We start from the raw sequence: 24,151 nt of genomic DNA, 5'->3' as shown, positions 1-24,151 counted from the left end.
ACCAAGTTCACAGGCTTCAGCGCCTGTGATTTCTGAGGGTCCCCGCGTCGCCGCAGCGGCAAGACCCGGATCCTGCGGAGCCGATTCCCTCCGGAGCTCGGAGGGAATCCGCCATTAGCCGATGGCACTAACCCGGAAGTCCAGAAAGCAACCTTTCTCCCTCCTCTATGTGACATCCTTTTATATATTTGAACATGGCTATCATATCACCCCTTAACCTCCTCTTCTCCAGGCTAAACATGCCCAGCTCCCTTAGCCGTTCCTCATAAGGCATCGTTTCCAGGCCTTTGACCATTTTGGTTGCCCTCCTCTGGACACGTTCCAGTTTGTCAGTGTCCTTCTTGAACTGTGGTGCCCAGAACTGGACACAGTACTCCAGGTGAGGTCTGACCAGAGCAGAATACAGTGGCACTAGGATGCTGGACAAGATGAGCCCCTTTGGCCTCATCCAGCTGCTGCAAGGCTCTCCTGCTACAAGAGGGAATCCCTTATCCAGGATGGTGTCTCCTGGGACATTGCCTGAGAACAAAGTATGTTGCTGTTTCCCCTTCAAACATGAAATGAAATAATGAAATAATTGATTCAACAATGTGATCATATATGTGTCCTGAGAAGTAATCCCATTGAATTCACTGAATTCCCAAAATCAGTCAGTTTAGGATAGCCTTAACTTTTTAGGATTACAGTGTTTATTTTTTATTAGATGACAGCTGTAATAAAAATATGCAAAATATGTTCCAGAAATGCTAAGTATTAACAGAGGAATCGCTTCAACCCTTGCACTCCAGCTCAGTCATTGAGATCATCTGCAGGAGCATTGCTGGTCATTCCCTGAGCTGGCAAGGCTGAGCTGGAAAAGAAACGGAGGGAGAGAGAGCCCATCGCAACACCCCCTCCCAGGAAGAGCAGCCAGCCCCCCCCTTTTGGGGATTAAATGGGGGGGGGGCTGGGGGAAGATGGAGCCCTAAAGGCAGGAGTCAGTTCACCAGAGCAGGCCAAGGCCAAGACCTGGAGAGGGATCTAAGAGAAGGGGTGCAGGGAGAGGGTCTGCTCAGCCCCTCCTTTGGCTGTCCTTTGCAGCACCCTGAATCTTGCAGGGGGCTGGTGGGAGGGGGAGTTCTGCCAGAATGATGCTGTGCAAGGGGGAGAAGGGCTCCATCCTGGCTGAGGGGGGAGGGGCCCCTCCAAATCTGTCTCATTTCCCCTTGTTGTTATGGTGTATATTACAAAATGAAGGAAGCGTTGCGCCATCTTCCCCCAGCCCTTACAGGCCCTCTGTGAAAGCATATTTGTGGAACTTTTGTTTCTCAAGGCTTCTCAGGTCAATGTGTCAAAAGAAGTCCGCTCACTCATTGGGTTTCTATTTTCTTCTGCATAAGTTTTCAGGGCCAGCCCTGCAGTTAGGCAGAGGGAGGCAGCTGCCTTAGGCAGCTCATTTTGAGTGTTATGAAAGGGCAGCAGATTGTTAACGATTTGATCTGTTCCTTCATGCATTTTTACTGCTAGGAGGGGAGAGAAGCACTTGTGAGTTCCCCCCACCCCTCCAAAATACTACGGCTGGCCTTGGATACTCTGCATCTTGATCTGACGCCATTTGTTGCTCTGCCAACACTCGGCCAAGTGTCATGTGCCTACGCTGGTGATTCTCCAGCCCTCTTTTATGGGAAGAAGCAAGCCTTTCCCTCAGCAGCTTTCCTACAAAGGTAAATGGGCCAATTCTCTCACTAGGTGAGCTAAATTATGGAAACCCCCTGTGAATATGTGTAGAATCATTCTTTTAGTGTGGCAGCACTATCACTCCGTGCCTATTGTCACCTGGTAGGTGCCTTTGGTGTGTTCTCTTTAGGCCTTCTTGAAACATTTTGTTTAGACAAGCCTATCCAGACACAAAAATGCTGATGTATTTTAATTTCTTTTTAGTTTACTGCTAATTTTAATGGTTTTTTATTCCTTGCTTTTAACTATTTTTACTGATAATTTTCATATTTCTTAAAAAAACAACACTTAAATGTTTTGTTACAATCTAGTGGTAAAATGTTGTTAAATAAATAAATTAGATGTTTTAACTTCTTCTACCATTGATATCAGCTGCTGAGCCCCAAAATTCTGCACAATGCATTTAAAAATGGGCCAATCATTTTATGTTTGAAATCTGTACAATTGTTAATTATATGGAGACTGCAAGCAGTCTGAAATAATTTTCTCTCTGTGTGTCATAAACACTAGAATTTAGAACGTCTCAATGAATTTAATTTGTTCAAATCAAAATGAAATACTTTTTTCATGCAGTACAGAAGTAGCCTGTGGAATTCATTGCTACAAGATGTTAAGATGGCCATTGATACAGAAGAATTAAAAAATACTGTGCACCCATTCACCTTTATTAGGGCTGCTCCTCATTACAGTTTCATGCATGCTGTTTTATAGTGTCAGCGCCATCGATTAATGGCGGATTCCCTCTGAACTTCGGAGGGACTAGCTCCGTGGGATGGGGTCTTGCTGCTGCGGCAAAGCGGAGACCCTTTAAAAATCACAGGCGGGGGAAGCCTGTGAACGGGGGACTCGGCGGGCACCATTTGCGCACCCCCAATCTGCAAAGGAACCCCTTTAAGGGCTCCGGAGCGGGACGGGAGCAGCGTGGTGCTGAGAGTCGACTGCTTCTTCTGCGGAGCGAAGCCGCACAGCCGTGATCGGAGAGCGCTGACTTTTTCCTGGGACAATTGGATTTCAAAGTAACTACTCGTGAGTAGGATTAAAAATTGGATTTAAAAGGACTAAAATAAGCTAATTTGAGACCGAAGCGGGAAGGTATAAACAGGAAGTCTGCCTTCCTTTCTTGTAAATAGATCAAAGCAAAGAGACTGTAAAGCGGAAGCCTGGAAAGACGTTTTAAAAAAGGCTCAAATCCTAACATCAAGAAAGTGGTCTCCCCTCCAAATTGCAGGAGTGGAGGGGGGAAAGTCTGTGGCTTAATTACCTGCAAAATAAGAGGAAAGGGAAGCTAAAATCCGCTGCCTTAAACCTGGGAACGGACTGCCCCTAGATAAGGAAGCTGCTCAGTGGAAAGCCTATTGGTAAGCAGAGGACTTTTGACAGCTAGCTCTGCAAAAGAGATACAGTGTTTCTGGACTTCTCCTGGTTTTAAAGTAACTTTTTAAGTGGACTGAAACTGTTCTTTTCTTTTTAAGTGAATTGGGGGACTTATTAAACTCTTGCATTTCCTTGCTAATTGTGTATGGTTGGTGATGTTTTATGTATGGTGCATTCATTTTGTTTTAAAGGACATGTATTTTGCTGTGCAGCAACTTTTCTCAGCAAGTTGAATTGGCCTTCATTTGTACAGTGCCTGTATAACATCCAATCATGTGGCTCAGCCTTGGCATGTTTGAAACAGCAGCCGGACCTCACATGTCAGAAGCCCCCCACCCTTCCCGGTTCCACATGGATACGGCAGCAATAACTCTGTTGTATTCTTTTCTGCACTATAAAATTGAGTTGGAGAATTTTCAGTTTGGATGCCACTGGCACTGGTGGTCTCAAAGTGAGGTGCAAGTCTCATGAATTGCAGTGGAATTTATTTCCAAACCTGGCACTGTGATCTGAAACATTCTTGTTGGAGCAGTCGCTATTTCCAGTGACAGGGTAATATTGAATAGTATTTCTGGATCTGTGAATAGCAAGTTTGGGTTAGGCTTGGCAAGTAACATGGATTTATTGTACGGCCTTGAACAAATCTATATAAGAGCAGCCTGTATGGAATGAGGTCAAATCCAGCACCCTGTTTCTAGATTACCAGAGGTTTTTAGGAAGGCCACAAGCATAGCATGAAAACAATGGCTCTCTCTAGCAATTGGTATTCATAGGTATACTACCTCTGAACATGGAAGTTTATTTAGTTATCATGGCCCACAGCAGTTGATGTTACGTATCTACTAACATACCTGTTACGTTGCCTCCCAGCTGCAACCCTTTACTGCAACCTGGGAGTAAGTAAATTGCACATACTAAACCTAACTTCCAAGTAAATGTATGGGGTTGCACCATAAGCATCTTTAATATCCATTTGAGCTATTGATCATCATCACATCTTGTTGCAACCAATTCCATAAAATGTGATTTGTTTAGAAGCTCATTGTTTTGTCTGCCCTTAGTCTACTGGCATTTTGTTTCATTAGAAGACCTTGAGTTTTGCTGTTTTCCAAGAGGAAAGGAGGCGGGGGACCCATAGATCTACTTTCTTCACACTTTAACATTATGTAACACTTAACATTAGAGGTCTCTTGTCAGGCCTGGTCTGTAGTTGACATGTTTCTGAGCTAAAAAGCCTCAGGCTGAGACAATTTAGCCGTTACTCATAAAAAAAGTTGCCCCAGTCCCTTGAAAAATTGGTTGCTCTTTTCTGCACCTTTTCTAGCTCCCACCTTGAAATGAGGCGATCAGGAGAGTACCCAATATGCCAGTATGGTTGTATTATAGATTACCAAGCATATAAAGATACTTTCAATCTCTAATCCCTAATACTTTCAATTTCCTAATCCTCTGTGGTGCCTTTTTCATTCATTGCACTACACAGGGAGCTGACATTGTCACTGAGCCATCCACACAAGCTAAATATTCCTTTTTAACTAGGCCTTTGGTTGACCTGATCAACATCCCATACCCTTTTAAAATGTGGCTCTTTTTTGGGGGGGGATATTATTGGGTCATTGCTTTTATTTTTATTTTATATACTGTTATCCTTTTATGTGAACCGCCCTGAGACCTCTGGGTATACAGTGGTACCTTGGGTTACATACGCTTCAGGTTACATATGCTTCAGGTTACAGACTCTCCTAACCCAGAAATATTACCTCGGGTTAAGAACTTTGCTTCAGGATGAGAACAGAAATCATGCTCCGGCGGCACGGCAGCAGCAGGAGGCCCCATTAGCTAAAGTGGTGCTTCAGGTTAAGAACAGTTTCAGGTTAAGAACAGACCTCCAGAACAAATTAAGTTCTTAACCAGAGGTACCACTGTATATAAACAAAACAAAACAAAACTAAACTAAAGTTATCTTCTTCCTGATTAGTCTTCTCACTACCAGTTCATGTCTCATCAGTATATATGTGAAGTTGGGTGGGGGGAGGTTGAATAATTTTACACTAACTGAAAATCTAATTGCCCATTCATCCAGTTTGAAGACAGCTGTGGGAAGCACTTATTAGCTTGCTTGGATTTTCAGTCCTGTAGTTGCTAGCTCTCAGATTTCATTGCATATCTGGAAAACAGGAATAACAATTATTGACTTCACTGGGCTCTTCTGGCAGACAGCACAGAACAATTCCAGAGATGTTGTACTGGTGTAGCACTTGGGAAATGTTATCCTAAGTACTTTTGTGCTAGTAACAGTTCTCCTGAGTTTTGCAGACTTCATACCACCATCCTAAACATAATTACTTAAAAAAGAAGTGAGTCTTCTAGACAACATTGGTCTCTGACACCAATGCCCGTAGAAGGAACAAGACAGGCCACTTTTTAATGGTCCCCTGCATAACAATCCTACAAATAGAAAAATAGCACAAGGAGAGAGTGCTTAAGCTACTCCTTCCATGTTTGTGATCTCGTCTTAAACTAGGGAGACACATGTCATAGCTGTGTATTTCTGGGTTCACATGCTGGTCCTTAATTAATTAACAGACTCTTAACTGTTACAGGGTCTACAAACCACAAGCCTTTTAAAGTGTCCACGTTGCACTTAAATTGTTTTCAAACCCATCAACTTCAGCAGCTCCAAGCCAGTTTAAGTGGCTTGTGGGAAGCAGCCAATTTTTCCATGTATAGGACTGTTTGGTCCTGTGATGCAATTAATTGCACCCTTCCAGGATGCAATTTTGTGATGTTGCAGGTGCTGAAAGGGAGAGATAGCAAATTATCTCAGCTTTTGTTTTTCAAATTGCTGCTTTCTTCCATGTATAACCTTGATGCACTGGAGCACTGAGCTGCAAACAGCAAAATTAAACAATTTAAAGGACTCCACACAGAGATGTAAACAAATTCAGAATGGTGGAAACTGCCAAGAACTGCACATCTGGGAAGAGTAAGGGGCTGCAGTAGATCATGGAGAGCTTCAACAGCAGTTTGGCATATGGTGTAAGAGGGGCATTTACTTAAAAAGGACAAAGTTCCTTCTGGTTACATGCTCTTACTAAAGGAGCTCTCTGGATCATGGCCAGAATGATTCTACTTCATGATGGAGTTCAGCTGGCATATGCACGTGAAAAGAGAATTATAAATGGGGGGTTCAGGCTGTCTAGTTATTTTCCCCCTTAGGGACCTTGATATTTAACCACTTTTAAAATTTTAAGGGGGCAGGGGGAGAAATATTTAGAATAATATTTTTCAGGTTTCTAAATTTTAACTTTAATAAAAACATACTTGCACATGCATTTCTTGCATACTGCTTACTCCAGCTCCAGTGTGCTCCCACCACTGTTGTTTAAAGCTTGAATACACATGACGTTAGCCACAATCCATCTGCATCCTGTAGTTTCTTGAGAAACACTGCTGTTTGATGCGTTTTCCCTGAAACCATTTTCCATCTGATTTGAAGACTTAAGACTCAGTTAAGCTGAGGTGCCTACATCTGCGGCAGCCGCTGTATATGTGCAGATGATGGCTTCGTGGAATAGGAGTTCTGGGGGCTGGGGAAAAAACAAGCCAGGCAATGTGCATTGGGCGAAGACATCTCCACCCCTCTTTAGCATGCACAGCAATGTGAAACTGTGACTTGAAATGCAGCAGGGGAAAAGGAGCCTGCTGTCTTTCAAGCTGCTAATGTCTACATAGCCCCACACCAGTCCATTCCTACCCCGGAATGCCTCTTTGTCATAGGTTGGTCAGATCACTTCCTGGTGCAACTGGACTTCTCCGCGACCCTTCCCCTCTGCAGGGAGATGGGACCAATTCGGATGGTTCACCCCCACCACTTAATGGATCCAAATGGTTTCCAGAGAGTGGTAGGGGATTCTTTATCCCATGTTGATGGCCTTTCAGCTGATTCCCTGGTGGCCCGCTGGAATGCGGAGCTAACCAGGGCTATTGACTGTCTGGCTCCGAAGCGCCCTCTCCGATTGCTTGGAGCCCAGACAGCCCCATAGTTTTCTTCGGAGCTGAGGGTGAGGAAACAATCGCTGAGACAGCTAGAGCGTCGGTGGCAGAAAACTCTTTCTGAATCGGACTGGACACGGGTTAGAGCTCAACGTCAAACCTACCAAGTGGCGATAGTGACGGTGAAGAAGACTTTTCTTCACCGCCTCTATTGCATCTGCAGAAAATAGTAGCAGGAGACTCTTTCAGGTGGTTCGCAATTTAACAGAACCACCTTTACCACCGGGGCCTTGTAAAGACCCCAAGATCTCCTGCAACGATTTTGCAAAGTTTTTTGCAGATAAAGTCGATCATATTCGGAAGGAGGTAGACACCACCGTGGGAGTATTGCCGGGGCGGGAGAGTGCTAGAGCCCTGTCTAGTCAAATTGCATGGGATCAATTCCAATCTGTTACCTCCAAGGATGTGGACAGGCTGCTTTGGACTCATGAAACCAACCACCTGTCTCCTTGATCCTTGCCCATCCTGGCTAATAAAAGCAAGCTGGGAAGGGATGGGCAATGGGCTCTGCAGGGTGGTGAATGCTTCCCTCTGTGAGGGAACATTCCCAGATCTGCTGAAAGAGGCGGTCATTAAACCGCTTCTTAAAAAAACATTTTTAGACCCGGCCAGTATGGCCAACTATCGCCCAGTCTCAAATCTTCCATTCTTGGGCAAGGTGATTGAGTGGGTGGTTGCTGAACAACTCCAGGCATGCCTGGAGGATGCAGACCATTTGGATCCCTTCCAATTGGGATTCAGGCCTCACCACGGGACTGAAACTGCCTTGGTTGTGCTGGTTGATGATCTCTGGCAGGCTAGGGACAAAGGTGAGAGCTGTTTCCTAGTTCTGCTGGATCTGTCAGCGGCCTTTGATACAATTGACCATAACATCCTTCTGGACCACTAGTGACTAGTGGGGTGCCACAGGGTTCTGTCTTGGGCCCGGTCTTATTCAACATCTTTATCAACGACTTGGATGATGCACTCAAGGGCATCCTGATCAAATTTGCAGATGACACCAAACTGGGAGGGGTGGCTAACACCCCAGAGGACAGGATCACACTTCAAAACGACCTTGACAGATTAGAGAACTGGGCCAAAACAAACAAGATGAATTTTAACAGGGAGAAATGTAAAGTATTGCACTCGGGCAAAAAAAATGAGAGGCACAAATACAAGATGGGTGACACCTGGCTTGAGAGCAGTACATGTGAAAAGGATCTAGGAGTCTTGGTTGACCACAAACTTGACATGAGCCAACAGTGTGACGTGGCAGCTAAAAAAGCCAATGCAATTCTGGGCTGCATCAATAGGAGTATAGCATCTAGATCAAGGGAAGTAATAGTGCCACTGTATTCTGCTCTGGTCAGACCTCACCTGGAGTACTGTGTCCAGTTCTGGGCACCACAGTTCAAGAAGGACACTGACAAACTGGAACGTGTCCAGAGGAGGGCAACCAAAATGGTCAAAGGCCTGGAAACGATGCCTTATGAGGAACGGCTAAGGGAGCTGGGCATGTTTAGCCTGGAGAAGAGGTTAAGGGGTGATATGATAGCCATGTTCAAATATATAAAATATATAGAGGAGGGAGAAAGGTTCTTTTCTGCTGCTCCAGAGAAGCGGACACGGAGCAATGGTTCCAAACTACAAGAAAGAAGATTCCACCTAAACATTAGGAAGAACTTCCTGACAGTAAGAGCTGTTCGACAGTGGAATTTGCTGCCAAGGAGTGTGGTGGAGTCTCCTTCTTTGGAGGTCTTTAAGCAGAGGCTTGACAACCATATGTCAGGAGTGCTCTGATGGTGTTTCCTGCTTGGCAGGGGGTTGGACTCGATGGCCCTTGTGGTCTCTTCCAACTCTATGATTCTATGATTCTATGACCATCTAGAGCGGCTGGGAGCTGGGGGCACTGTTACAGTGGTTCCTCTCCTTCCTCCTGGGCCGTGTTCAGAATGTGGTGGTGGGGGATGAGTGTTCAGACCTGTGGGCCCTTACTTGTGGGGTGTCTCAGGGTTCCGTCCTCTCCCCCATGCTTTTTAACATCTACATGAAGCTGCTGGGAGAGATCATCAGGGGGTTTGGGCTGGGTGTCCATCAATATGCAGATGATACCCAGCTCTACCTCTCTTTCAAATCAGAACCAGTGAAGGCGATGAAGGTCCTGTGTGAGTGTCTGGAGGCAGTTGGAGGATGGATGGTGGCTAACAGATTGAGGTTGAATCCTGATAAGACAGAAGTACTGTTCTTGGGGGACAGGGGGTGGGCGGGTGTGGAGGACTCCCTGATCCTGAATTGGGTAACTTTGCCCCTGAAGGACCAGGTGCACAGCCTGGGAGTCATTTTGGACTCACAGCTGTCCATGGAGGCGCAGGTCAATTCTGTAGCCAGGGCAGCTGTCTACCAGCTCCACCTGGTACGCAGGCTGAGACCCTACCTGCCCGCGGACTGTCTCGCCAGAGTGGAAACCCAGCCAGATGGGCGGGGTACAAATAATAAATTATTATTATTATTATTATTATTATTAGTGATCTGGGGGCTTAAATTACAACTTGCAAGAGCCCAGTTTAACACACGTACCCTTTTCCTGAGTTCGCCTTCTACCTGACTGAGCCTAGTTAGTCTTCCATGTTATTTGAGACTCAAAAGCAAAACACAGCTGCAAACCAATTGATGATCACAGTTGCATGATGGAAACTCACAAATGGAAGCACACCTTTCCCCTCAAAGCACTGGTTTTCAACCAGTGTGCTGTGGCACCTGGGGTGACCGTTCCTCAAAATGTTCAGGAGAGCCCTGGGAGGGGGGCATCCTTTCATTAACTTGCGACCCATATCTTCCTGCATTCTCTCTCTCCCTCTCTCTGAGGAACATTCAAGGGAGCTGGCAGCTATAACTTGCAGCTCATTATCTTCCCGAAATAAAATACTGGGAAGAAAAGTGGAAAACCCTTTTGCACAACTGCTTACTGTATCTTCTTAAAATCTTTTCTCCCCCTCCCACAAACAAAAATCCTCCCCAGCTTCAGTAACTAACAGTTCCTCAGTTTTACACAGAGGGCTTGAGAAATGCAAGAAAATAGTAAACTAGCTTGAGGGTGTGTGTGTTCTCTATAAGGAGGGATTTAAAAATAACCCTGAAAGTTTCTCTTCTACCCCCAACATCCCTCCCCCTGCAGGCACCCCTCTCCTCCTTAATGGTCACCCAGCTTTGTGGAGACAGGGAGAATGTTGTAAGAAAGGACCACGTCTGCCTGTGTGTCTTGTGCTGTGTGTCTCGCTTTCCTTCCCCACAGTAACAAAATATGTCTGCTTCTGATCTTCATCTTGTTTTGCTCTCTCCACCCCCCACCCATGTGCACACTAATTTTGGGAAAGGCAGGCTGGGGCTGCCATGTGGGGTGTGTCAGCTCGGCCCTGTAAAGCAGTGGTGTTGCTTGGGATCCCATTGACACATGCACTTCCACTTATATGCGCGTCAAAAAGGGTGGAATGGGGTGGGGTGGGGACAGTAGAGGGAAATTCCTGTAACGGAACCCCAGGGTAAGTGGCTCCCACAGGGGAGCTGCAGAAAGAATGAGGTTGGTCAAGGGAGCCACGGACTCAGAAAGGCTGAAAACCTCTGCCTCAGAAATTGTAGGCACTGTAGCTTACTCCTCACAGTTACAGTTCCCTGCATTCTACCCCTACAAATGACAGTGTGCAGAATTCTTTTTTGGGCGGTGTGTGTGTCTGTGTGCTTTGAATGTGCTTTTTAGGGTAGTGTGTGTCCACAGCCTGAGTGAGGAAAGCTTTGGAGCACATTTTATGTAGGGAAAGCGAAAAGGGATTGTGCTGCTTTAGCTTGCATGAAAAAAGCGCTAGGAGACAGCACAGAGGAAAGAGGGAGGACCACTGAGAGGAGGAGGACACAGAGAAGCAGCAGGTACACATTTCAGCCAAGGTGTTTCCTGCATGTTTCTTTGGGAGCTGTCTGGTATACAAATGTGTCCATACCGCATTGTTCCGCCAACAGGCTTGGTGACTAGACAGCTGCGCAGTCTCTGGAGGTGACTACCTCTTATCACCTCTTAAAACTTTACACAGATCTTTATTTGAATGCTTCTTGGTCATTTCCCTTCCTCTCTGCAATCAATTGAACTCATCTGGTAGGGCAGTGAACAAATGTTAATCTCACCTTCCTATAAAGTCCAAGTGTCTTCTGAAATGTTTTTTGGGGGGTGGGGGGCTGAGGTTACAAATGGCTGTCTTCACATTTACAGCAGCCACCTCTGGAATCAGTGCTAGATGTTAAAGGTGTGGTAGCGGAAGAGGAAACTGTATTCCTGTGTGTGAGGAACGGCATCCTGGAGAGTCTCCTCCTGGGCTAGAGCTGGGTGCCCAATTCACTTTGGTATGTATCCGGTCTCCCGATACAGTGCTGCTGGCTTCTGCTTCACGGGCGGCCCACTGGGAGGCTGGGTGAACAGACTGAAACTGCCTTGGTCACGCTGGTTGATGATCTCCGGCAAGCTAGGGACAAAGGTGAGAGTTGTTTCCTAGTTCTGCTGGATCTCTCAGCGGCCTTTGATACAATTGACCATAACATCCTTCTGGACCGTCTAGAGGGGCTGGGAGCTGGGGGCACTGTTATACAGTGGTTTCGCTCCTTCCTCCTGGGCCATGTTCAGAAAGTGGTGGTGGGGGATGAGTGTTCAGAACCCTGGGCTCTCACTTGTGGGGTGCCTCAGGGTTCCGTCCTCTCCCCCATGCTTTTTAACATCTATATGAAGCCGCTGGGAGAGATCATCAGGGGATTTGGGCTACCTGCCCGCGGACTGTCTCGCCAGAGTGGTGCATGCTCTAGTTATCTCCCGCTTGGACTACTGCAATGCGCTCTACGTGGGGCTACCTTTGAAGGTGACTCGGAAACTACAACTAATCCAGAATGCGGCAGCTAGACTGGTGACTGGGGGCGGCCGCCGAGACCACATAACACCGGTCTTGAAAGACCTACATTGGCTCCCAGTACATTTCCGAGCACAATTCAAAGTGCTGGTGTTGACCTTTAAAGCCCTAAACGGCCTCGGTCCAATATACCTGAAGGAGCGTATCCACCCCCATCGCTCTGCCCGGACGCTGAGGTACAGCGCCGAGGGCCTTCTGGCGGTTCCCTCATTGCGAGAAGCAAAGCTACAGGGAACCAGGCAGAGGGCCTTCTCGGTAGTGGCGCCCGCCCTGTGGAATGCCCTCCCATCAGATGTCAAAGCAATAAATAACTACCTGACATTCAGAAGACATCTTAAGGCAGCCCTGTTCAGGGAAGTTTTTAATCTGTGATATTTTAGTGTATTTTTGGTTTCTATGGAAGCCGCCCAGAGTGGCTGGGGAAACCCAGCCAGATGGGCGGGGTACAAATAAATAATAATAATAATAATAATAATAATAATAATAATAATTATTATTATTATTATTATTATTATCCCCAAGCCCCAGTCAAGGGGAAAGAGATACTACTCAGAAGGATATTTGAAATGGAGAGATGGCACAGTCTTTTGAGAAGCAATGACTTCCAAGAATGGTTTGACCAAACAAAACAAAAAGAAGAGTCAATCAGTTCATTTTGGAAAACCGTTATAAGGACATGCAATGAAATTCAACCAAGGGGAAGCGAGGAAGTCACTTAACAATGTGAACAAGTGTAATTTTCAATAAGGCTATGATTTATGTTTGTTTTTGTTTATAATGTTGTGAAAACCAATATTTTTAAAAAATATATATAAATAAAAAATCAGTTCCTTTCACTGTGTCACTTCAGATTGAAATGATTAGGGTTGGGATATTAAAAAACAACGAGAAAAGGCAAACAATGCCTGGGCATAAACTAGAGACTTATACACATGTATCAGTCCACAGGATTGATGATCAGGCTGGGCTGTCACTGCTCCACCACACGTCAGGATTGTATCTCACGTGAAAATGTAAAGGTGGTCTCTCTCTCTCTGAGTGTTTTCCTTTCCGCAAAACATTTTGCTCTTTAACTTAAATTTCATTTAAAAGAATGGCATCCAATGATTTAATAATATGTTGTCTTCCTTATATGTGGCATGGGGCAGAAAGAGATGCAGAAGAAAGTCTCCTTATACTAGCACAGCAGGGGAGCACTGACTTGCGATGCGCCCGTGGAAGGTGGGTTATTACTGTTCCAGGATCCCGGAGGGCCTTCTATTGACGCCCATTTCTCAGCTTTGGCACTGACTTGGCTTCCAAGGTACGGCTTTGGAAAGAGAGCGTGTGCAGAGCGCCTAACTTACACGCGCCGGCGCACGTACAGAGGGCGGAGAAAGCCTCGGCGGGGTTCGCCAGAGCGCCCTCGGGCTGGCGAGAGGAGGCGGTGCTGCGGATGCCCCGTCGGAGGCGCGTCGCCGGCTTGAGCGGGGAGCGGAGAGCGGAGAGCGCGCGGGCTCGGCGGCCAGGCAGGGTGGGCTGGGACCCGGAGCCCGGCGGTGGGCGACCGGCGAGCTGCTGCAGGAGCCCCTCCCGTTGCTGCCGCTCTCTCCAGCGCCCGTCACTTGCTAAGTAATAATTTCCCTGTCCAATTCCATTCCTTTTCTAGTTCTGAAATCTCGAAGCCATCAGCAAGGAGGATAGTTCACATGAAAACTAATTACACAAAATCAATATTTAATCACAGCCCAGCATCCTGATCCTGCAGAAAAATCCTTTAAAAACTCTCCTGCCATATACAAAGACTTCTTCGGGGCCGCTTATTTATAGATCTCCTGGGGGAGGCGGGGGAAGCGCCTGCGGTGCACTGGAAGGGCGGGGAGGTGCTCCCCTTCTTCCCGGGGACCCCGAGTGGCCCCGAAGGAGCAGGCCGCGCGCTGGTCTCTGCTGCGGGGCGCGCGCGTAAACAAGTTGCATGCTCGGGGCTCCGGCGCGGGACGGGGCGGGAGAGAAATCTGTGCTGGGAGGGTGGAGTTCAGCCCCCGCGGAGGTCAGCGGGCGAGGCGCGCTCGCACCAGGCGACGGGGATAAATATTTCAGAAAGAGCCGCGCGGCTATTAAATGACACCCGATTGATTCGGGGCTGCCGGCCCCTTCGCCCCCCGCCGGCCCACTAATTGCTCTCTTAAGGAGGCGCCGGCAGCAGGCGCTGGAGATGCTCGGCGGCGGCTCCCTTTGGCGGGGGGGGGGGGGGGGCGCCGTGCGAGCGCGCGGCCGGGAGAGCCACCTTAAGGAGGAGCCCCGCCCCGCCGGGCGCTCATTGGCGCAGCCCGGATGGCTGGACGCGGCTGCTGAAATGCAAAACTTGTTGCTGTTTCTTGGGCGCGGGCGGAGAGCGAGCGAGCGAGCGAGCGAGCGCAAAAGAGGCAGGCGGGTGAGCGAGCGGGCGGGCGCCTGGCAGCGGCAACGCGACGCGGACGACGAGCCCGCCCGGCTCAGCCTCCGCGGGCCATGAGGCGGAGCGCGCCTCCCGGCCAGCCGAGTCCGTGAGCTCCGGCGCCGGGCAGCAACTTTCCCGCAAGATGTGAGCCGGGCGCGCGGGGCGTCCTCCCTCCTCGCGTCGCTGCAGCAGCAGCAGCAGCAGCCCCCGGCTGGCTGGCCGGCCGCCCGTCATGGCCCCCCAGTGACGGACCGACCCGGCCGGCCAGGGACCGAGGCAGCAGCGGCGGGATGTTCGGGCTGGAGCAGTTCGAGCCGCAGGGCAGCGGGCGGAGCGGCGAGCGCGGCGGCGGCTTCGGGCCGGGCATGGGCTCGCACTTCAAGCCGCCCCCCTTCCACGGCGGGACCCCCGGAGGCGAGGCGGGGACCCTGGGCGCCCTGAGCGAGCCCGCCTCGGCCATGCTGGCCATGAACTTGAACTTGCCCGGGGAGGCGTACGGCTTCCACGCCTCCCGTGGGGGCCACGCGGACCTGCAGCAGGCCCAGCCGGTGCACGGCTTCTTCGGCGGCCAGCAGCCTTCGCACGGCGCCCACCAGCAGCCGCCGCCGCCGTCGCACTTCGGAAGTGGCGGCTTCGGGGCCGAGCCCAGCGCCTCCTGCCTTCACGGCGGCCGGCTCCTCAGCTACCCAGGCGGCCAGCAAAGCTTCGCTGCCGACGGCTACGAGCAGCATCTGGCGGAGGGCCAGGCAGGCGCGGACGGCTTCGGGCAGCAGAGGGCAGGGCCCCTCCAGGACTTCCAGCCGCCGCAGCAGCACCACAATCCCGGCGTGCCGGCGCCCTGCCTGCCGCTGGATCAGTCGCCCAACCGCGCGGCCTCCTTCCACGGCCTGCCAGGAGCCGCCACCTCGGAGTCGCACGGCCTCGACTCGCAGAGGCGCCTCCCCAGCCAAGCAGCGGCCGCCGTGGAGTCCCTGGAGTACAGTTACCCGAGCGGCGAGAGTCATTTCGACCTGCCCGTCTTCTCGCCGTCGGAGGCCGACGGGCAGCTGCCCCACTACGGGGCCAGTAGGCAGCAAGTGCCGCCAGGCGGGGGGAACTTCCCCGGGCCCTCCTCGGCCTTGACCCGAGGGCCCGGCGGCCTCGGCAAGGTGCACCCCCAGCAGCAGCAGCAGCAGCAGCACGGCGGCGGCGTGTTTTTCGAGAGATTTGGGGGCGCTCGCAAGATGTCGGTGGGCCTGGAGCCGAGCCTGGGCGCAGGCAGGCACCCTTTAATGCAGCAGCCCCCGCCGCCGGGGGCCCTGCTGGCCAGACAGAACTCGTGCCCGCCGGCGCTGCCCCGGCAGCAGCTGTGCCCCGAGGGCAACGCGGCCAACCCCGGCCTTCAGGACGGCGGCCCCCTCCTGCAAGGCCAGCACGCGCAGTTCGAGTACCCCATCCACCGGCTGGAGAACAGGAGCCTGCAGCATCCGTACGGGCCGGGCGAGCCGGTCTTCAGCGTTCACCACCACCCGCCGGCTCAGCAGCCTCCCAGCCAGCGGCTGCAACACTTCGACGCCCCCCCCTACATGAACGTGGCCAAGCGGCCCCGCTTCGACTCCTGGAGCGGCGGCGGCAGCGGCGCGGGCATGCACAGCGCCAGCCTGGACAGCCACCTCTCGCCCTCGGCCGCCTACCCGGGTCTGCCGGGAGACTTCACGCCGCCGGGGCCCGAGAGCTTCCAGCCGCCGGGCGCCGACCACCAGGCGGCTCTCCAGCAGCAGCAGCAGCAGCGCCAGAACGCCGCCCTGATGATCAAGCAGATGGCGGCCTCTCGCAGCCAGCAGCAGCAGCAGCAGCGCCTCCGCCAGCCCAGCCTGCAGCAGCTGAGCCACCACCACGCGGGCCACCACCACCACCACGCGGGCCACCACCACGGCGAGCCCGCCTTCGAGGCGCAGGAGGGCGCCTGGTTCCCGGCGCCGCATCCTCCCTCGGCTGCGCCGGGCGCAGGGGACTTGCTCTTCCGGCCAGGCGCGGGCGGCATGCCGGGCTTGCAGGAGCCGCCGCCGCCGCCGCTGCGGATTCCGTCGGGGGGCGAAGGACACGTGCCCTCGCCGGGCAGCCTGCACGGTCAGTTTGGCCTGAGCCCGCCCTCGGAGCGCAGCAGGCCGGGCCCGCCGGACTTCGCGACCCAGCAGGGCTTCCCCTTCGGCGCCGCCAGCCGCCAGGCCACCCCGCACAGCGCCTCGCCCGCCTCCTACGGGCCCCCGACGGACTTCCAGCCCTCTGGGCCGCCGCCGCCGCCCCGGCCGCCGCAGTCCAGCAGCAAGCTGGGCGCGTTGTCTCTCGGCTCCTTCTCGAAAGGGAGCGTGGCGGGCGGGGTGGCGGGGCCTCCCGGCAGCGGCGGCGGCGGGGCGCCGGGCCCCAAGGAGAGCAGCGGCCTCTTCGGGCAGAGCTGCCTGGCGGCCCTCTCGACAGCGTGCCAGAACATGATCGCCAGCCTGGGCGCGCCCAACCTCAACGTCACCTTCGGCAAGAAGGGCGCTCCGGCCGCGGGGAGCGGAGGCGTCGGGGCGGGGAGCGAAGGCCCCAAGCGGAGCAAGCTCGGCCCGGCCGAGCCTCCCGAGCCGGGCAGCGGCGGACCTCAGCCGCCCGCGCCGGCCCCGCCGGCCCCGGGCGAGAGCGGCCTGTCCCCCAATTACTCGCCCGGCCCGGGCCCCGACGCCAAGGCAGGAGGCGGGCGCGGTCGGGGGCGCAGGAAACGGGACAGCGGGCACGTCAGCCCGGCCGCCGGAGGGGGCGGCGGCAGCAGCTTCTTTGACAAGTACGGCCCCACGGCCGGGGTGGAAGGCGGGAGTCCCGGGCAGGGGGCAGAAAGAGGGGGCGGCACTCCGCATCTCCACGAGCCCCACAAGGCGCTGAGCTCGCCCCCGTCGGCTTGGGCCAAGGGAGGCGGCGGCGGCGACCTCCTCCTGCCTCCTCCGCCGCCGCCTCTTTCCGAGCAGCCCGAGCTGCTGCCCTCCCTGGAGAAGGCGGACTCCTGCTCGCCCCGCGGCGCAGGCGACTTCCCCGACGAGGCCGGCAACGAGGACCAGGTGTCTTCGAGTTCCGACAACCAGCTGGCCAAGGGCTGCCCGGCGGGGCGCAGCCCGGTGCAGCCCCGTCCGGGGGACCACGCACTACTGAACGGACAGAAGGCCTCCCTGGCCCAGCTCAGCCTCCACGCCGGCAGCAACTCTACCTCCAGCCCCGACAGCTACGGCGGCGGCCCCCCCGCCGGCGCCCCGGTGCAGGACGAGATCCACCCTCTGGAGATCCTGCAGGCGCAGATCCAGCTGCAGCGGCAGCAGTTCAGCATCTCCGAGGACCAGCCGCTGGGCCTCAAGAGCGCCAAGAAGCCCCCCGACGGCCCTGCCGGAGCCGCGGGCGGCGGCAGCCAGAGCGGCGACAGCGCCGAGCTGAGCAGCTGCTGCGCCGCCGCCAGCGCCGCCGTCGAGAGCGGCAAGGGCGCCATGAGCACCATCGACCTGGACTCGCTGATGGCCGAGCACTCGGCCGCCTGGTACCTGCCCAGCGACAAGGCCCTCCTGGAGGGGCAGGACGACGACGACAAGGCCCTGGCGCCCTGGGAGAAGGCCAAGCCGCCCAACCCCAGCAAAGAAGGTACGGGGCGCGCGGAGGTGGGGGGGGGGGGCTTCTGGGGCGCCCCTTCCAGGCAGATGCTGTGCAGAAAGGGGGCGGCAGGAACCCCCTTGCAAGGCTAGGCCAGCACAACCCGAAGGCAGGTGGGAAGTGGACTCCAGCCCCTTGGCGGCCGTGGCCTTCCTGGGTCCCGGGCAGGTGGAGGAGGAAGCAGGCTGCGGGAGGATCAGCCGCAAAAACCTGCGCCAACTAACGTCGGCCCCGTTCCCTCCGACCCCCCCCCCCAATGCCTTTCCTTGTGCTTGAGAAATGGGGGAGGAGCGGCGGAAGGCCGAGCTAGTATTTTTGTGTCTCTGCCGCACTGCCTGTGTGATGTGCAGGGTAAGTTTCCAACAATGGGATATATCTTCTTGCCAGGATAGCTGCGTTAGGAAAAGCCAGCTTCTTGGAGGCTCATGTGTGAATGATCCCTTTGAGGTGTCCCACATGTGCCCTTTGCTGTGCTGGGGTTTTGCTCCCTCCGCCCCTTATCAAAAGGTACTCATGGCGACATCACGTAGAGCAGGCTCTTCCAGCATATTTTCCTGACTTTCAAATAAGCGCATACAGAAATTGCATACACAAATGCACTTCAGTAGCATTTAAGTAAGAGAGGAAAGGAACTGTGTGCCTGGTTAAATTTCTTCATTCATCTTAGGAATCTCTGGTTTTCTTGTTGTTCCTAAGGTGCATTTGATTTATTCCAATTCAGGTGTTGCGTTGAAGTAATTAAATATAGTAATAAATAAAAAAGTTAGAGGAGCAGACATTGCTTAGTTAGAGGAGCAGACATTGCATTTTTAGGTCAGACTTAGAATGTGTTGAGGGCTAAAGCTAGGCAGTTACAATGCTCTTCTTCATTTGGTGGAACTCTCTGTTAGTGGGTGGAAAGGCAGGGCAGCAGGACCTGGTGAATTGTGACCAGGCACTTCTTCATTCCCTCGTTAGTATGTGGAATTCAGTAGATGGGTAGGATCCCTGTGAAACATGATAAGGAGCTGACTACTGGGGAATACTAGCCATCGGTCTTCCTTTTTTGTGGTTGTTTTTCCAGCATCTGCTCAGAAAAAGGTTTTGTGTTGTTTTGCTTTGTTTTGAGCCTTGTGTTTTTAGGGTATGTGGAAAGGTTTCTAGGAGGCTGTTTGAGAAACTCCCCGCTCCCGCTCCGCTGTCGTCTCTTTGGCTTTGTCGAATCTGAATGCTGCCTTTGCTGTTTGTCTCTTTGTTCCCTGGCAATGCCAGTGCAGGGAGCTTCTTTTTCTGAGCCAGAGAGTGCTTAGCATGCGCGGCAGATGCCGGGAAGCCCATCAGCATTCTTCAGGCTTCATCCAGGCAAGGACATAAATTGGTTTGTTTGGGGGGCTGCCTTTTCCATTTTTAAATGGAGTTTCACACAGCATCCTTCCTGGCTCCTTCTTTTATTGTTTCTTGTACACAACATCTAGATCTGACTGGATCAATAGCTAGTTAGCACAAATCACAGCTCCCGTCACCTCTACCTTGCCAGACGCACACCTAAGTGCAGACATGCACACACTTGTTCCCTATAAGTACAATCAGATTGGAAAGGAGAGAAATAACTTGACCATCTTAATTTGTTTCTAAGAAACACACAGGTGAAAAACTTCTGAGCTCTGCTTTGCTTCATATCAGTGATGTTTTGAGGTCACACATTGGCCACAATCCAGCAAAAGAGTTAGGCGGGTTTAAGCCTGATATTTGCATGATTTTCATTTCCAATGATTCCTGCCATTGTTATGTGATTTATAACAACTTTAAAGGCAGCAGCCCTTATTGTTCATACCATGCTAAAAAAAGGCACTGTCACTTAATCTGCCAGCTTTCTGAGCAGAAAGCTACCATCGTATTACTGGGTCTAAAGTTAAACGTAAGATACTGATCTAACTTTGCCAATGGTATGAGTAGAAAAACGTAGCCAATTTCTGAAAATTTGTCCTTAAGAAGGCTAACAGAGGTATGTAGAGAATTACAGTAGGTGTTCTTGCCAAAGGTTACCAAATATTTCAGGATTTATGCAGCTGAACAAATGAACCATCTACAGGAGGAAAAGGGGCACTCTTTACATCTTTTTTTTAAAAAAATCTGCCAAATATAATATATTTATTTTGGTCCAAAGACCCACAAAAACATTTTCAAAAGCAAAATAAAACAGAAAATCAGGGAAAGGATTCAGAGGCAGTCACTCTGCTTTATCCAGAGCATGTAGGTTTCTATTTCTTATTGCTTCCAAGAGGACAAATATATATTAGATGTCAACCAGGACCTTTAAAACAGAGCCTATTCACACTTTGCTGCTGCATCATTTTTTAAAAAAATGATACATAAAATGAAACAAAGCTAAACATTTATTTTGAAGTGTTCATGCAGTGCAGTGCTGCTATTCAGTGAGTTTGTGAGTGAAGAATAATGGGATTGGAACTTTGGAAGTTAGGCTGTGCCTTGTTCCTGAGGATTTCTTGGAAACACTTGGTCATTAAGAACTTCAGACATAAGCATCTTCCTTTTTTCCAAGCTTAGCTGCAGTTTAACATCGACTGCAGTGTAAGAATTCATCCCCACCCCCTTCTCTCTCTCTGTGTGTGTCATATATCCCATAGCTATTCTAATTATAGCAGTTAACAATCTGTGAAGACCTTTTCTTACTGGAGAAATCCACTGTTGAAATCAACTACCATATCTCATTTTTGTTTATTTTATTTGTATAGATGTGTTTTTAGGTTTCTATTGGTTTTGTTATAATTGGCTTTAATGTTTATGCTCTTTATGTAAGTAGTTTTGGGTCAGTTTTGTGAGAAAAGTGCTTAGTAAATATAAATAATGTTATATATCTGAAGGCAGCCCTGTTCAGGGAAGTTTTTAATATTTAACGCTGTACTGTTTTTAGCACTTGATTGGGAGCCGCCCAGAGTGGCTGGGGAAACTCAGCCTCATGGGCGCGGTATAAATAAATAATAATAATTATTATTATAGTTTAAAATTAGTTTGTGTAGATATAACACATGGATCTATATTTATGAATAACCTTGGTGAATTTGTGTATGTCAGAAATTTAATACAGATCTGATACAGGTTTAAAACTCTAGGAAGCCAAAATAAGCAAAACCCATACCTTTTTTTAAAGACTGGACTAGAATCTTCCATAGTGACTCCTAGCAGCAAAGGGTGACATTTCAGTAGCAAACAACTGATAGGGCCATTTACAGTTAAAACAAACTTGGAAAGGCAGTATCAGTTCATCTATCTGTCCTTTGCTCTGGAACAGTTCCACAAAACTCAATGGGAGTGTTTCTGAGATGAATGGAGTGAGGAGGTATTCTGGGTTACAGTCTCAGGGCTGTTTCCCATGTGGCAGCTGGGAGAATTCTGTATATTTTGCTCCTACTACTCACATTTAGAAAGTATCGTAGAGCAGAATGAGACCTTTGTACCATTTATATGCATGGCGGTGTACACATTTTATTTCTAAGTGGAATTTATCTTTGAGTATAAAAATACCAGTATGGAGTGATGCTAGATTCTGTCTAGAAATAAGCTCCCCTGCATTCGGATCCTAGACACCTTCCTGAGAAGGAAGTTTCCTCTTATTTACTTGGGAGTATATTGCCAACTTAAATCAAGGTGACATTTTCCCTTGTTTGGGTATATAGAGTCACGTTTGTTGCACACGCTATTTCTTTCATGGATAAGCAAGAAAAGTGCTACAAAGCCCATTCTTTCTGTTCAATTTCTTCTGTCCTCGATTTCTTCATTATAACTTCTTAAGATCCATTGCAGTTGGACACACACCCCTGACGCCGTCCCATAGGAGCAGGCAACCTTAAACAACTTAGGTGGCTGTCAGACAAAATGTAAATAGATGTGGTTACGCTCTGCAGCCGTTGCATTTTTATTCACAGGCCTTTGCAGTGCATTTATCTCCTGTTTGTTGGTCTGGAAGCATGTCATAGCTCTCATAAACCTGTCCTTGTAACTAGCCAGTACATGGAGCAGACAGAACTCTGAACGGGACAACCTGCTTAGCATGAAACGTTTATTTGTGCCCTGAATGACGGGCTGGATGAGTCTGTTGGGTCAAAGCTGTGGCCTCTTTCATCTCCTAGTGTAGTCTTGGGTAGTCTTTATTTTTAAAGTTTCTGATCTGCATGAGGGAATAGCTTCGCTTGTTGAGACTTGTTTATAGCTTGCAGAAAATTCCAAGCACCCTCAAAAAACAGTACCGTATTTAGGTTGAAATTGATTTACGATGTAAGAGCTATTATAAACAGGTAACCTGACTAAATACTGCCATTGTCATAAAACTCTGAATCCCAATTATTTGGTTTCAAAGCGGTATTTAAACCTACGTGATGTATTTTAATAGCATTGACAATGTAGCTTCCATCACCAAGTTGTTACATGATACAGTCCATTGATATGAAATATGCATCATTAATAAATGATCCGGTTTAGTAGTGTGATTTATGATAAAAGCTCACTTGTGGAAAGAGATTAAGATAGTCATGTAGTTCGAGTTTCACATTTAACAAGCTTTAAAAAAAAATATTTGTGCATTTTTTTAAAAAAATGAAATAAACCAAACTTCTTTTACGTGATTTGATTTAATTCATTTGTTAGCCAGCATCATACTTTTGTCTCTCAACAGTGAAGTATTTCACAGTCATTTGATGGGGAAAATACTTCTGGTCAGTCTTTTCATTTGTCTTTCCTGTCTTCTGTTTTCTGCATTTCTGGACGCTTCTCAGGAGAAAATGTGCATAGTTTTATAAAACAGCTGGTGCTGAAGAATTGGGGCTGTAAGTATAGAACGGTTAAAACCTTTCTCCATGTTTATCTGTGAGAATAACTGGAGGTAGCTTACATCTGCTGACTGACATAAGCACAAATAGCTTTGCATTGAGTTTAGGGCCCCCCCCCCTTTTTAAAAAAACGTTAAATCTCAGTTTGTGGCACATTTGTGGTGCTACATGTAAACTGGAATTTTAATTTGCACGTCAAATTGGAGCAAGCAGGAGAATTTCCCCCATGTTCTCAACATGCTGTGTGAAAGTATGTTCTGTTGCCTTGAATTGTTGGGCGTTAAATTTGAGTAGCATATTCCAGATTAACACAGGGAATGTGTTGCATAGTGAAATCAGGTTTAGGAGAAATGGTTTATGTTTAGAATTGAGTTTTTCTGAAATGCAAATACTAGGTGTCATTTAAATGTACTGATTTACTATTTACTTATACAGTACGATTTTGTAAGAATCTTACAATATAAATGGTTTGCAAGAACTGCAGAGGAGGAGGAGGATAATGAGGATGTGGGTAACGTTTTAATACAACCCAGTGACACTTTAGTGCTTCTCCCGTACGTACAGAAGTATTCATAGACATATGAATTTACACGCTAATAATAATAATAATAATAATAATAATAATAATAATAATAATAATAAAAAATTATTTCTACCCCACCTACCCAGCTGGGTCTCCCCAGCCACTCTGGGCTGCTTCCAACAGGTTAAAAATATATTAAAGGTACAAATACTGAGCAACCACTATCTTACTGGAGTGCAGCCTGTGTTTCCACATAACCCAAATCACATTTCATAAAATGAGCCTTGCCTTCCCCCTCCCCCCCCTTTCTACAGAATAATTTATTTGAGTTCCCACTGTAGATTTTTGAAACTGCATTGGACATTTAGAATATCTTGTGTGGGAAACTTGGCTTTCTTGCACCCTTTGTAGTGCTCCTCCTGTAGCTCATCTTAAAGCAGGAAAGCAGTATTTGCCTAACGGTGTAAATGTGTGTTGACTGTGACAATCTATAGTTTATTTTGGTGAGCAGGAGCAAGCCTTCCACTAGCCTTCTCTAGTTATTTTTGCACATTACAGGAATCTTTGGAAGAGTGTTAACTTAAAAAAAAATCCTGCTTAAAATTGGAAGGTGGGCAAAAGCTTCTTCAGTGATATTCTAAGAATATTTTTCTTTGATTAG

General features: G+C 49.7%; 1 protein-coding gene across 1 annotated transcript in view; it reads left to right on the top strand.

Moving 5' to 3' along the window:
• Nucleotides 1-14,534: 14,534 nt before the first annotated feature.
• Nucleotides 14,535-24,151, top strand: part of MN1 (MN1 proto-oncogene, transcriptional regulator) — a 36,236-nt gene continuing 26,619 nt past the window's right edge. Inside the window, exon 1 of the mRNA XM_053368180.1 lies at nucleotides 14,535-18,132. Within this exon, the coding sequence (XP_053224155.1) occupies nucleotides 14,781-18,132 (3,352 nt within the window). The 5' untranslated portion in view covers nucleotides 14,535-14,780. The remainder of the gene's footprint in view (nucleotides 18,133-24,151) is intronic.

This window comes from Podarcis raffonei, chromosome 16, assembly GCF_027172205.1.
Source record: "Podarcis raffonei isolate rPodRaf1 chromosome 16, rPodRaf1.pri, whole genome shotgun sequence".
In the NCBI taxonomy this organism is placed as follows: Eukaryota; Metazoa; Chordata; class Lepidosauria; order Squamata; family Lacertidae; genus Podarcis; species Podarcis raffonei.
Note: the sequence above shows the minus strand (reverse complement) of the source record. Positions and strands in the feature narration are given on the sequence as shown.